General features: G+C 48.4%; 1 protein-coding gene across 4 annotated transcripts in view; it reads left to right on the top strand.

Moving 5' to 3' along the window:
• MAP2 (microtubule associated protein 2) overlaps positions 1-12,106 on the top strand; it is a 284,389-nt gene extending 272,283 nt beyond the window's left edge. For all 4 annotated transcript variants that reach the window (XM_088474119.1, XM_088474118.1, XM_088474117.1 and 1 more), the window contains one exon: positions 7,946-12,106. In XM_088474119.1, coding sequence (XP_088330245.1) covers positions 7,946-8,161 — 216 coding nt within the window. In that variant the 3' untranslated portion in view covers positions 8,162-12,106. The remainder of the gene's footprint in view (positions 1-7,945) is intronic.
• The last annotated feature ends 356 nt before the right edge of the window (positions 12,107-12,462 follow it).

Raw genomic sequence — 12,462 nt, 5'->3', positions numbered from 1 at the left:
TGTGCTGACTGGTCCTGTGTCAGCGCTCCTCCCCCAGGCCAGCTTCTCTCTGCTCCTCGGCGGCCATCTTCTCTGCAACGCATGGTGAACGCTGCTGGAAGTCTGGAAGGAAGCATCGTGGTCTGGGTCCCCCCGCATACCTCTCCTCCGCTGTGGCTCAGGTCTGTGTATGCAGCGCTGTGTCCTACCAGGCCCTGTGTCTGTGTAGTTGAGTGATCAGCGCTGTTAGTGCAGGAATTGTTATTTCTCTGCATTGTATGTGACTGTGCTAGCGCTGCCTGTAACTATTCTTCACTAAACTGTCAGCTTTATTACTGTCCCTGTTCTTTCTGCTAAAGCCCTTGCGGTGCGTTGCTGCAGGGTGGTCTCTCGCCTATTTAATACTTAATTGGTGAGAGAGGTCACATACGTGGTGCCATCATGTCTGAAAGTGATTTTCCCCTCCGGCTACAGTGTACCACGTGCAAAGTACCGTTAGCGGAGGGGGAGGGTAGCGCGGAGGGCCTTTGCCGGCAGTGTTGTCCATGGCGCGGCCTATTACAGTTACAGCACCGGTACAGGAGCCGCCCTGGGCTTGTTTCGCTCAGGCGTTAACAGCTTTAGTGGGCCAGTTAGCTCCGCAGCCCGCGTTTACTCCGATGGGTTTGTCCCAGCAGTCTGTGGTGTCGTCACCCATGCAGGGGTTCCCACGACAATTGGTGGTACCCCACAGTCTCCCTATTTCCCCGCTCCCGGGTTCTCAGGAGCCAGCGTGGGTTAACTCCCTGACGAGTTCTTTACAGCACTTGTCGGATGTATTGCAAGGGGAGTCTGTGATGCGGCCTCATAAAAGGCCGGTGGCGTCTCTGTCCGCTCCTTATGAGGATGACGAAGGGACGTCTGATGATGGGGAGATTCTGGATCCTTACGATCAGGAACCTTTCCATACTAAGGACGCTGATGCTAAGTCCAAAGTATATATTCCTGGACTTATTCGGGCGGTCCGCACAGCCTTGGTGATTGAGGACGAAGTTCCCCCAGCGGCTAAATCTAAGTATGCCTTTTTCAAAGATGTGAAGGGCGATGCCACAGTCTTTCCTCTTTCGGGTCAGTTGGTGGACCATTTAGAGGAGGCGTGGAAACAACCTGGCAAAAGATACCAGCCGCAGAGACGCCTGGCGGTGGCTTATCCGTTCGCGGATAATTATTTTGCTAAGTGTGAATCCCCTCCACAGGTGGATTCTCACGTGACCCGTCTTGTCCGTAGTGCCACATTGCCGATGCCATCCATGTCCTCCCTTAAGGATGCTACGGACCGCAAGGTAGAAATCTGCCTGAAGTCCGCTTATTCCCTTGCAGGGGGGGCAGCACGGCCGGCTATGGCCATTTGCTGGGTTGCCAGAGCGATGGAGCGCTGGGCGGATTCATTAGAGGCTTCTTTTGAATCCGACTGTCCGGCCGAACAAGCGGAGTTGATTGGCAATCTCCGTGATTCGGCCACCTACATCAACGAGGCGGCTCTAGACATTAGTACTCTGGTGTCTAGAATTTCTTCAGCAGCGGTAGCTGCTCGTCGCACCTTGTGGCTGCGATCCTGGAAGGCGGACGCAGATCCAAGAAAGGTCTGGAAGCGTTGCCGTTTACCGGAGAAGTTCTCTTCGGTCCGGATCTGGATAAGATTGTGGCCACGCTGGCGGCAGCCAAATCTGCTTGTCTCCCGTCGGCCGCTGCTCCTTCTGGTTCTGGACCATCGTCCTTTCGGTCATCTAGGGCCCAGGGCAGGCCCAAACCACAGTCGTTTCCTCGACAGGCTGGCCCTAAGAAATCGAGCAAGCCCCGGAAACAGGCATGGAGTACCAGACGTCCGGCCCCCATGCCAGATGACAAGCCTGCGGCCTGACGGTCCGGGTCTCCCCTTGGGGGATCCCAGGGTGGGAGGCCGCCTGCTGCAGTTCTCCCGGTGTTGGTCGTTCACTACGACAGACACTTGGGTTCTGGAGGTGGTCTCTCACGGGTACGCCCTCTCCTTCCGGCACAGACCCCCGGCTCGATTCTTCACCACGGGTCTACCATCAGACCGGAACAAGGCTACGGAGCTGCGGAAGGTATTGCACACTATGCTCCAGGCTGGAGTTATAGTGCCTGTTCCATTCTCCCAGAGGGGCCAGGGTTTCTATTCAAATCTATTTTTGGTACAGAAACCCAATGGGTCATATCGTCCGATTCTCAACCTCAAAGCACTCAACAAGTCTTTGCGGGTCCCGAAGTTTCGGATGGAGACCCTACGGTCCATCATTCTGGCGCTGGAACCTGGGGACTACATGGTGTCATTGGACATACAGGACGCTATGGCGGTCATGGCGGCTTCTCTGCGGCTGCAAGGAGTCCGCATGTTGCCGTACTTGGACGACCTGTTATTGGTGGCAGGATCTCCAGAGCTCCTGTTACACCACTTGGACCTGACCATTGCACTGCTGCAACGGCACGGCTGGCTAATTAACTGGCAGAAGTCCACTCTAATCCCGTCTCGGAGGATTCTGCATCTTGGAGCCTTATTGGACTCGGGACAGCAAAGGATCTTCGTGACGGAGGACAAGATCTCTGCTTTACAGTCAAGGGTGCGCAGTTGTCTGCACAGCCGCCGGGTGTCCTTACACTCGGCGATGAGGTTACTGGGCTCCATGGTGTCGGTGTTCGACATGGTGGAATACGCCCAGTTTCACTCCAGACCTCTACAGCACCTGATCCTGTCCAAGTGGAACGGGCTGCCTCAGTCTCTGAAGTTCCAGACGATTGTGCTCACCCCGGAGGTTCGCCTGTCCCTTGCGTGGTGGTTAAAGACGACCCACCTCAACAAGGGACGTCCGTTCTGGGTTACAAATTGGGTCCTGTTGACAACGGACGCCAGTCTTCGGGGCTGGGGAGCAGTTTCGGGTCCACACTTGTTCCAGGGCAGGTGGACGCCGACAGAAGCGGAGCTTCCAATAAATATCTTGGAACTCCGTGCGGTCTTCAATGCTCTCCTGCAGGCAGAGCGGTTTCTCCGGGGTCACCCGGTGCAGGTCCAGTCGGACAATGCTACCACCGTGGCCTACATAAACAGGCAAGGAGGAACTCGCAGTCGGGCGGCTCTCGTAGAGGTCTCTCGGATCCTGGTTTGGGCGGAGCGCAATCTTCCGGCCATATCAGCGGTCTTCATCCCGGGAGTGCTAAATTGGGAGGCGGACTTTCTAAGTCGCCAGGACGTTCATCCAGGGGAATGGTCCCTGCACCCGGACGTTTTTCAACTACTGGTGGACAGGTGGGGTCTTCCAGAAATCGACCTCATGGCGTCCCGGCACAACAACAAGTTGCCGGTGTACGGGTCTCGCACAAGAGACGAAGGGGCGTCTCTGGTGGATGCTCTGTCCGTCCGGTGGACGTTCAGGTTCGCATACCTGTTCCCTCCGGTCTCCCTTCTTCCACGGGTAATCCGGAAATTCAAACAGGAAGGAGGGACGCTCCTGTTGATAGCTCCCGCGTGGCCCAGACGGCACTGGTTCTCAGACCTTCAGGGTCTGTCCGTGGACAGTCCTCTGCGGTTGCCGCTACGACCGGACCTTCTGTCTCAGGGTCCTTGTCTTCACCCGGACCTGACTCGGCTGTCTTTGGCGGCGTGGCTGTTGAGACGGCCATGCTGAGGTCCTGGGGGTTTGCCAGCTCTATGCTGTGTACCATGTTACGAGCTCGGAAACCGTCTTCCGCGAGGATATACCATCGCGTGTGGCATACGTTCTTCCAGTGGTGTCGACCGAGAGGTTATGCACCGCGGGAGTTTCGTCTGTCTCGGATTCTCGCCTTCCTGCAAGCGGGACTAGATCATGGGCTTCGCCTTGCTTCTTTGAAGGTACAGGTTTCGGCCCTATCTGTCTGGTTTCACCGTAGGATTGCTACAATCCCGGATGTGCGCACCTTTATGCAAGGTGTTCTCCGTATTCAGCCGCCCTTTGTTCCACCTGTGGCGCCTTGGGATTTGGCTGTGGTCCTGAGGACTCTCCAAGGACCGCCGTTTAAACCACTGGGCTCAGTGGATATTAAATGGCTAACAGCTAAGACTGTTTTCCTTCTGGCCGTTGCTTCAGCCAGACGTGTTTCTGAGTTAGGGGCTCTTTCTTGTAGACCCCCTTTCTTGGTTTTTTTCATGGGAACAGGGCAGTGCTCCGCACTCGGCCCGAGTTTCTCCCCAAAGTTGTTTCCCAGTTTCAGGTTAACGAGGAAATAGTTGTTCCGGCCTTTAACTCACCGGGTCTTTCCGTGGGTGAGGCCTCTTTGGATGTTGTGCGGGCCTTAAGGACTTATGTGGACCGCACTTCTTTGTTTAGGAAGTCGGACGCTTTGTTGTCCTCTATGGCTTCTGTAAAAAGGGTTGGCCTGCTTCAAAGCAAACTTTGGCAGCCTGGATCCGTATGGCTATTTCTGAAGCTTATCTTCATGAAGGCCTACCGGTCCCTCCTTCTCTGAAGGCTCATTCCACTAGGTCTGTGGGTCCTTCGTGGGCAGCTTGACGTGGTGCCTCGGCAGTTCAGATCTGCAAGGCTGCTACGTGGTCTTCTGTCCATACCTTCGTGAGGTATTACAGGTTTGACACCTTCGCCTCTCAGGATGCTTCCTTCGGGCGGCGGATTCTCCTTTCTGCACAGGAGCGTCCCCACCCTTAAAGGATACTGCTTTGGGACATCCCCAAGGTATCCTGTGGATACCCTATGGACCCTGAAGTAGAAAATATGAGATATGGTAAGAACTTACCCTTGTTATCTCTATTTCTACGAAGTCCATAGGGTTCCACAGGACTCCCGCCCTGTCGCACCTGTGCTGCAGATGGGCTTTGCTCTGGTCACCGGTTTTCCGTCTCCCTCTGGTGAGAATGTGATTCTTGTATGTGTCCAGATCTTTGTTCTCTCTCTTCCTTCTCCTCCTCCGGCCTATGGCTTGGTAACTAACTGAGGTGCCTTGGCCTGGGGGCGGGGTATAGGAGGTAGACCTAGTGCATCCTGGGAGGCTGAAAGCTTAACTCTTTGGTGCCCTGCGACTGACGTCACACCTATACCCCAAGGTATCCTGTGGAACCCTATGGACTTCGTAGAAATAGAGATAACAAGGGTAAGTTCTTACCATATCTCATATTTTTGCCCCTGGTGACAAAAATCCTAGTTTCGGCCCTGGTCATACTGTTCACAGGATATAATCTGAAATGATGGGCTTCACACTACAACCAATAACCCACTGATAGAATTGTAGAAGTTCCAGGTATTTAATTTCATTCTGGGCCTCAAGAACCCATAGACCACCTTGCAGCTCTGGCCATAAATTCCCCTATTGTTGTGATGCTGGATGACTATTGATCGGGCAGATGCTGCCCCCATGCAATCTTATGCATAGGGTTTGTGGGGAGCCCCAGTGTAACTTGTGGGGGGGCCTACCAATAAAATTGTCAAAATGTTATTGAAAAAGTTTCAATAAAACGTATGTGCAAATACTCCCAGCGACCACACGTGTTTTACACACAGCTGTGCCCCCAGTTCACATTGTTCCAGTGTCCCCCACGCTGGTGATGGGGGCTCCTTGGCGACCGACGCCACCCTGTTGTTAATCCCATACTGGACTTTATCCAGTCTTCAGACTCGTATTTGTATATATCACGCAAAACCTGGCTTTGCTTTTCTAATGTCCATTTAAGGCAGATATGCCAGCTTTTTCCCACAGCATCAAGTGGAAATTAGTTGCCTGTGGTCCACGTGTAAAATACCCTATCGTGTACAGAACTGTGGAGATAGTTAGCCATGATGACTCAGTATATCCTTCAGTATTCTCATAGTTATACCCACTTTGCCTAACTCCTGCAGTGAAATGTACTATATACAGTGCATCCGGAAAGTATTCACTACGCTTAACTTTTTCCACATTTTGTTATGTTACAGCCTTATTCCAAAATGGAATTAAGTAATTTTTGTCCTCAAAATTCTACACACAATACCCCATAATGACAACGTGTAAAAAGTTTTTTGAGATTTTTGCAAATTTAATAAAAAAAAAAAAAAAAACACTAAGAAATCACATATACATAAGTATTCACAGCCTTTGCCATGAAGCTCAAAATTGAGCTCAGGTGCATCCTGTTTCCACTGATCATCCTTGAGATGTTCCTACAGCTTAATTGGAGTCGACCTGTGGTAAATTAAGTTGATTGGACATGATTTTGAAAGGCATACACCTGTCTATATAAGGTCCCACACTTGACAGTGCATGTCAGGGCACAAACCAAGCATGAAGTCCAAGGAATTGTCTGTAGACCTCTGATATAGGATTGTCTCGAGGCACAAATCTGGGGAAGGGTACAGAAAAATATTTACTGCTTTGAAGGTCCCAATGAGCACAGTGGCCTCCATCATCCGTAAAAGGAAGAAGTTCGGAACCATCAAGACTCTTTATAGAGTTGACCGGCCGTCTAAACTGAGCGATTGGGGGAGAAGTGCCCTAGTCAGGGAGGTGACCAAGAACCCGATGGTCACTCTGTCAGAGCTACAGCATTCCTCTGTGGAAATAGGAGAACCTTCCAGAAGGACAACCATCTCTGCAGCAATCCACCAATCAGGTCTGTATGGTAGAGTGGCCAGACAGAAGACACTCCTTAGTAAAAAGCACATGGCAGCCTGCCTGGAGTTTGCCAGACTGCACCTGAAGGACTCTCAGACCATTGTTGAGACAAAGATTGAACTCTTTAGCGTGAATCCTAGGCGTTATGTTTGGAGGAAACCAAGCACCGCTCATCACCAGGCCAATACCATCCCTACCATGAAGCATGGTGGTGGCAGCATCATGCTATGGGGATGTTTTTAGCGGCACGAACTGGGAGACTAGTCAGGATAGAGGGAAAGATGAATGCAGCAATGTACAGAGACATCCTGGATGAAAACCTGCTCCAGAGCGCTCTTCACCTCAGACTGGGGCGACGGTTCATCTTTCAGCAGGACAACGACCTTAAGCACACAGCCAAGATATCAAAGGAGTGGCTTCAGGATAACTCTGTGAAAGTCCTTGAGTGGCCCAGCCAGAGCCCAGACTTGAATCCGATTGAACATCTCTGGAGAGATCTGAAAATGGCTGTGCACCGACGCTTCCCGTCCAGCCTGATGGAGCTTGAGAGGTGCTGCAAAGAGGAATGGGCGAAACTGCCCAAAGCTAGGTGTGCCAAGCTTGTGGCATCATATTCAAAAAGACTTGAGGCTGTAATTGCTGCCAAAGGTGCATCAACAAAGTATTGAGCAAAAGTTGTGAATACTTATGTACGTGTGATTTCTTAGTTTTTTTTTTTATTATTAAATTTGCAAAAATCGCAAAAAAACTTTTTACACATTGTCATTATAGGATATTGTGTGTAGAATTTTGAGGACAAAAATGAATTTATTCCATTTTGGAATAAGGATGTAACATAACAAAATTTGGAAAAAGTTAAGCGTAGTGAATACTTTCCAGATGCACTGTAATATATAGTGGATACAATCCTGAAGGAAAATAGCCCCATCATTTTCATGTTACTATCTTTGGGGCTTAATGGCAGTAGCCCTACCACCCTACCCCCCAACCAAGCCCTCCCCAGTGTCTATAGTCTTAAATGGTGAGTATTTGATTGCTGCTCTGCAGTAATGGATTCCACTAGATGTTCCCCTGAAGCAGCACAGGCTAAAATGCCAAATATATATCCCACAGCAGACAAGCTCTGTAATAGCCGTACATGATACATCTAAGACTCAGACAACAAAGATTCCTGCGATTCATGAACTGTGCAGTTCTATGAAGTTGCTGTACAGAATCTTTGTGAAGATTGTAGACTGGCGCTCTATAGGAACACGCAGATCTCCGCACACTGCTGACCGAACTGCTGGCGTACTAATCAATTCATATCGGTATCTTTCTCTCTCTCCTGCAGATAGACAGCCAGAAACTGCACTTCCGAGAGCAAGCCAAGGCCCGCGTAGATCACGGTGCTGATATCGTATCACAGTCTCCAGGTCGCTCCAGCATCGCCTCGCCACGGCGTCTAAGCAATGTCTCCTCTTCCGGAAGCATCAATCTGTTAGAATCCCCGCAGCTTGCTACCCTAGCGGAAGACGTCACTGCGGCCCTGGCCAAACAGGGCTTATGAATGTGTTCTACCATTAGCAGTGTATGAAGTTAATCTTAATAATAATAATAATAATAATATTACTAATGAAAATATTTACGCATGAGCTCTTGGCAGGATTCGGGCTCAAAGCAGGTGTCATAGTCATTACCTATCAAACCCTTTTACTCAACAAGAAAATATCACATATTGCCAAACCTATACACATGTAGGTTATTTCATTGTATATCCATTATTTCCTCCGTGACGATCTCAATTCTATCCATTCTGCTGCTGGCAGAGAGTAATGATCCTGGAAGAACGGTAGGCAGATAGGTCTGGTTAATGAGCCATCACATTCCATGGGGATTAGAAGACCAAACTTCATCTATTACAATATTTCCAAAGCATCACCCAAGTTGTTGTCACTGCTCTCGACTAGTTCTTGCATGGAGCCCTAAATACTTGGTGTAATTTCAACATGTGCCTGCCAGCCACCAGAACAAAGTTTGCATAGACGCCATGTCCAGTCTCCGTGGCTGCTCATCTTCGTGTTCGGCCCAGATAGGGGCCAAGCTCTTTGCTCCATCCAATCCCTAATCTCCATAGGCTAACAAACCCATTGAAGCTTTCTGCTGTGCCAGAGGCCGAGCCGCAACCTGTTTAATGAAGACAAACACTTACCACTATCCGACATTAGAGGCAGATCTTGTTAGCGTAACGTTGGTCGTGCCATTACGATGGGAGAGATGCAACCAGTTTGCAGAGAGAGAGAGCTCTTCAATGAATAATGTGGGAGCAGTTTTGTAGGTTAGCAGCGACCAACATAAAGCACTTGTTTTATGACTAGTACCTGTATATTTTGATGGTCTTGTAGCCACTAGGTCGCCTGCCCTGCTTTGTAAAATGGTGCATTGCGGGCCTTCCAAGCAGCCGAGACCGTACTTAGAAAACAAAAAATTTAGCTTTGTGCATAGGCAGACATTTCCAACACCCTTTTTTTCCACCTGTTTGATACAGTATTATTAATCTAGATGTATATATATATTTCTCTGTGGCCATGTTTTCATTCACTCTCCCAAAACCTTTTCATATACTTGAAAATTCCATTTCTTACTCACAGTATCTGTGTCTATTGCACCATTTGGTAAAGCAGTTTTAGGTAGGCATAATTTAATGTTAGGAAAAGCTTCTCTTTTTTTTTTTTTCCTACGTAAAAGAAAAAAAAAGCAAAACGAAACAAACAAAAAAAAGACGACGTATATTTAAGAAAAAGATGAAACACTGCAAAGCTCTTTCGCATGAAATTGCTCTTTTTAGGGATCTGACGAAGCATTGGCTGTTTCGGGTTTTCCTTTCTACGCTGGATTGCTTCACAAAAACAAAAACAAAAAAAAAATGAGCTGTTTTTTGTCGATGACTTTGTTTTTCTCTCGCTTCTCATTTTGAAAAAGGGCTGACGTGCGAATTGGTTTTTAAACCCCAGAGGATTTCCTGTTATTCTTTTCAATGTAAAAACGATCCAGTAACAAAGTATTGTGTGGGGCTTTTTGTTTTGTTTTCCACTTGCTAAAGTTGAACGTGCTATTCTGCTTCTGCTACGGAGCGGAGCGTTTCCTAGTGAAGGGTGGCAGTTTCACAAGAGTAAGTTTCGTCACATTTTTATATGGTTAGTTTTTACCCCTTCCCAGCTGATACTGGGTTCCGATACACTGCTCAAACCTGCAGCAGAGGGCTTGCAAGGCTTTGCACAAATAAATGCTAGAACCGAACCCACACCTAAATCTTTCTAAACTGTTTTATAACCCCTTTAGGTTTTATATCAGCAAAATAATTTCAAAATATAATTAAACACTAAATCAAAAAATTAAGACTAATATTAAAATTTCTTTAGAGTGACAGCTGTCCACAAAGGCTAATACACACTCATGACCTACGTACGTCCATTAGTATGATAGTTTTGGGGATTACCCATTTGGAGATGCCATGAGGACCTCCTAGAAGGTGGGATACAAAGTGCTGTGTATGCTGCAAAAACTCTTTCAATAATTGTCAAAATGATCTGGGTAAAATTGCCGGTGGGACAGTAGGAGGAAGCAACCAAGAGTTGGCCCGTTTCTACGCTCAATAGGATATGCAGTAGGGTAATATAGTATCTTGATGGAGAAATGGAAAACCAAGAAGGAGCTGGTGTTACTGTTTATTGCCCCTTGGAAAATAATTAAGTTTTCTAATATGTTCATATTTCACTTTTTCATTAATTATCATTCAAGACATCTAAGAGACAAATCACCATGATGTGTTGGTTAGAATCTAATAAGAAAATAACCATTCTATTATATACGTATTTTGTGAGTCTACCAAACCCCAACTTAGTCATCCGACACCTAGAACTGTAGTGGGATGTAGTCTTAGTTCACAAAATCAAACACATTAACAGCTGCCTAGTCATAATTCTGCAAAGCAACTCTGCTTTTAGTAAAGTTATTTGTGGAATAGTCTAATTAATATCTTTCTCCACTTGAGATATTGTTTAGTGATTGTTTTATACATGTTGGATGTATGAGCTTCATTTCAAATAGAGGGCCTGCTTCAGAGCCGCTCGTAAGCGGCCGCTCGTTCGCTCCGAGCGATGTTCGCACATCTGCGCATGCGTATGGGTCGTAATGCGCATGCGCCAACCAGTCATTGCGGTCGGAAATCGAGCGCTCGCAAAATAGCGAGTGCCTGCTATTTTGAGTGACAGGATGAGGCGTTTGTGGGTGGTAACAGGGGAAGGTGCTTGAAAACGGGGAGTGGTGATCCGAACGCAGGCATGCCAAAAGGTCAAAACGGGCGTTTTAAGGGTGTGCATAATTAACAAAGCAGCGTCATCGACCACGTCACTTGGTTGTCTCTTAGCCTGAACTGTTCGCATGATTGCGGTAGGAAAATCCAACCACAAGCACTGCGAGCAGTTCAGACGCCTTTCGATGTACTCGATTAATCTAATAAATAGCGGAGATGACGTAGGATGCAAGCGGCCAGGGGGCGTCTTTACAAAATAGCGAGCGCATGTTTCGTTCGCTCGCTCAGACATAGAGGCGTCAACAGACCGCAAAGAGCGAGCGCTCAATTTAAATAGCCGGTCCCTTTTTCTGAACGAGCGAGCGCAAATAGCGTCCGGCTCTGAATCAGGCCCAGAGTTGCACAAAATCCCGGCATTGGCATGATCGAAACCGAACATAGCTACACTGGAGGACCATGCCCATTCCCCCAGCATTATGACACTGCGCCAATCACATACCGCCCTGTCATGCAGCCACATAAGTGGGTGTGTCACTGCCTCCCATAAGAAGAGCAGCACATGGACAATTCTCATAATGTGATTGGCTACAGTTCTATCCCCGTCTACATGAAGACTTTGGACACCCAGGACTAGTACAATATAACGAATAACTTTGATAAGATACTTAAATCCTAGTCATATGCACCTTGAAAATGAATCTACTATTTATTAAGTTGTTTATATAGTGCACACATATTCCGCAGCACTTTACAGGGAATATTTCAGTCATTCACATCAGTATTCCCTATCACATGGAGCCACACGGGTTCAATTATACCCTTTGTGGGGGTTGTTTGGCATTTGGGAGGAAACCAAACCAGAGGAAACGCAAACATACAAACTCCACAGACATTAGCCATGATCTCAGTGTTGTGTGGCACTAATGCTAGCCACTGCACCAACCGTGCTGCCCAGTGAATTATATCGCTGTAATAAAGAGATTATTAGTTATAGTAATAGTCCAAACGGAATGGGTATGAAACACCTGACAGGAGGAGCCCGACAGGACAAGATGCCGACTAGCGCTGGTAACTCTCCCACCCCAACCCTAGCCCTCCTTTAGTGGTGCCTAACCCTAAAACTCCTGGGGTGGTGCCTAACCCCCACTTCCTGCAACCTAAACCTAACTCTCCTGGGGGGGGGGGGGGTGCGAGGGCGCCCTAATCCTAACCTCCCCCCAGTGGCGTCTAACCCCCCCTTCCCCTAACCTGACCCTCCCCGGGGGTTGCCTAACCCTATGTCCCCCCGGGAGTACCTAAACCTAACCCGCGACTGAGTGCTAAGACGCCTGGACCTACCTCGTTCTGTCCGGCGTCTGTCTGTCTTCCGGTGTCGGGATTAAGATAGGCGTCGGTATTTCTACGCCTATGTTAAGTCGCCCATCGGCTTTAGCAGTCAGGATATAGACCAGCGGCATTTAGTCCGTCGGTCTACTAACTACATCCCGGCCAAACATCCAGCAGCAACATCATTTCCATTGTATGTGCAGTATGCAATACTAGAAAAGCCATTAAGT

The sequence above is a fragment of the Taudactylus pleione genome, unplaced genomic scaffold (genome assembly GCF_031769625.1).
Source record: "Taudactylus pleione unplaced genomic scaffold, aTauple2 ptg000147l, whole genome shotgun sequence".
NCBI lineage: Eukaryota > Metazoa > Chordata > Amphibia > Anura > Myobatrachidae > Taudactylus > Taudactylus pleione.
The sequence above is the reverse complement of the archived record's forward strand: the minus strand, read 5'-3'. Positions and strand labels throughout refer to the sequence as shown.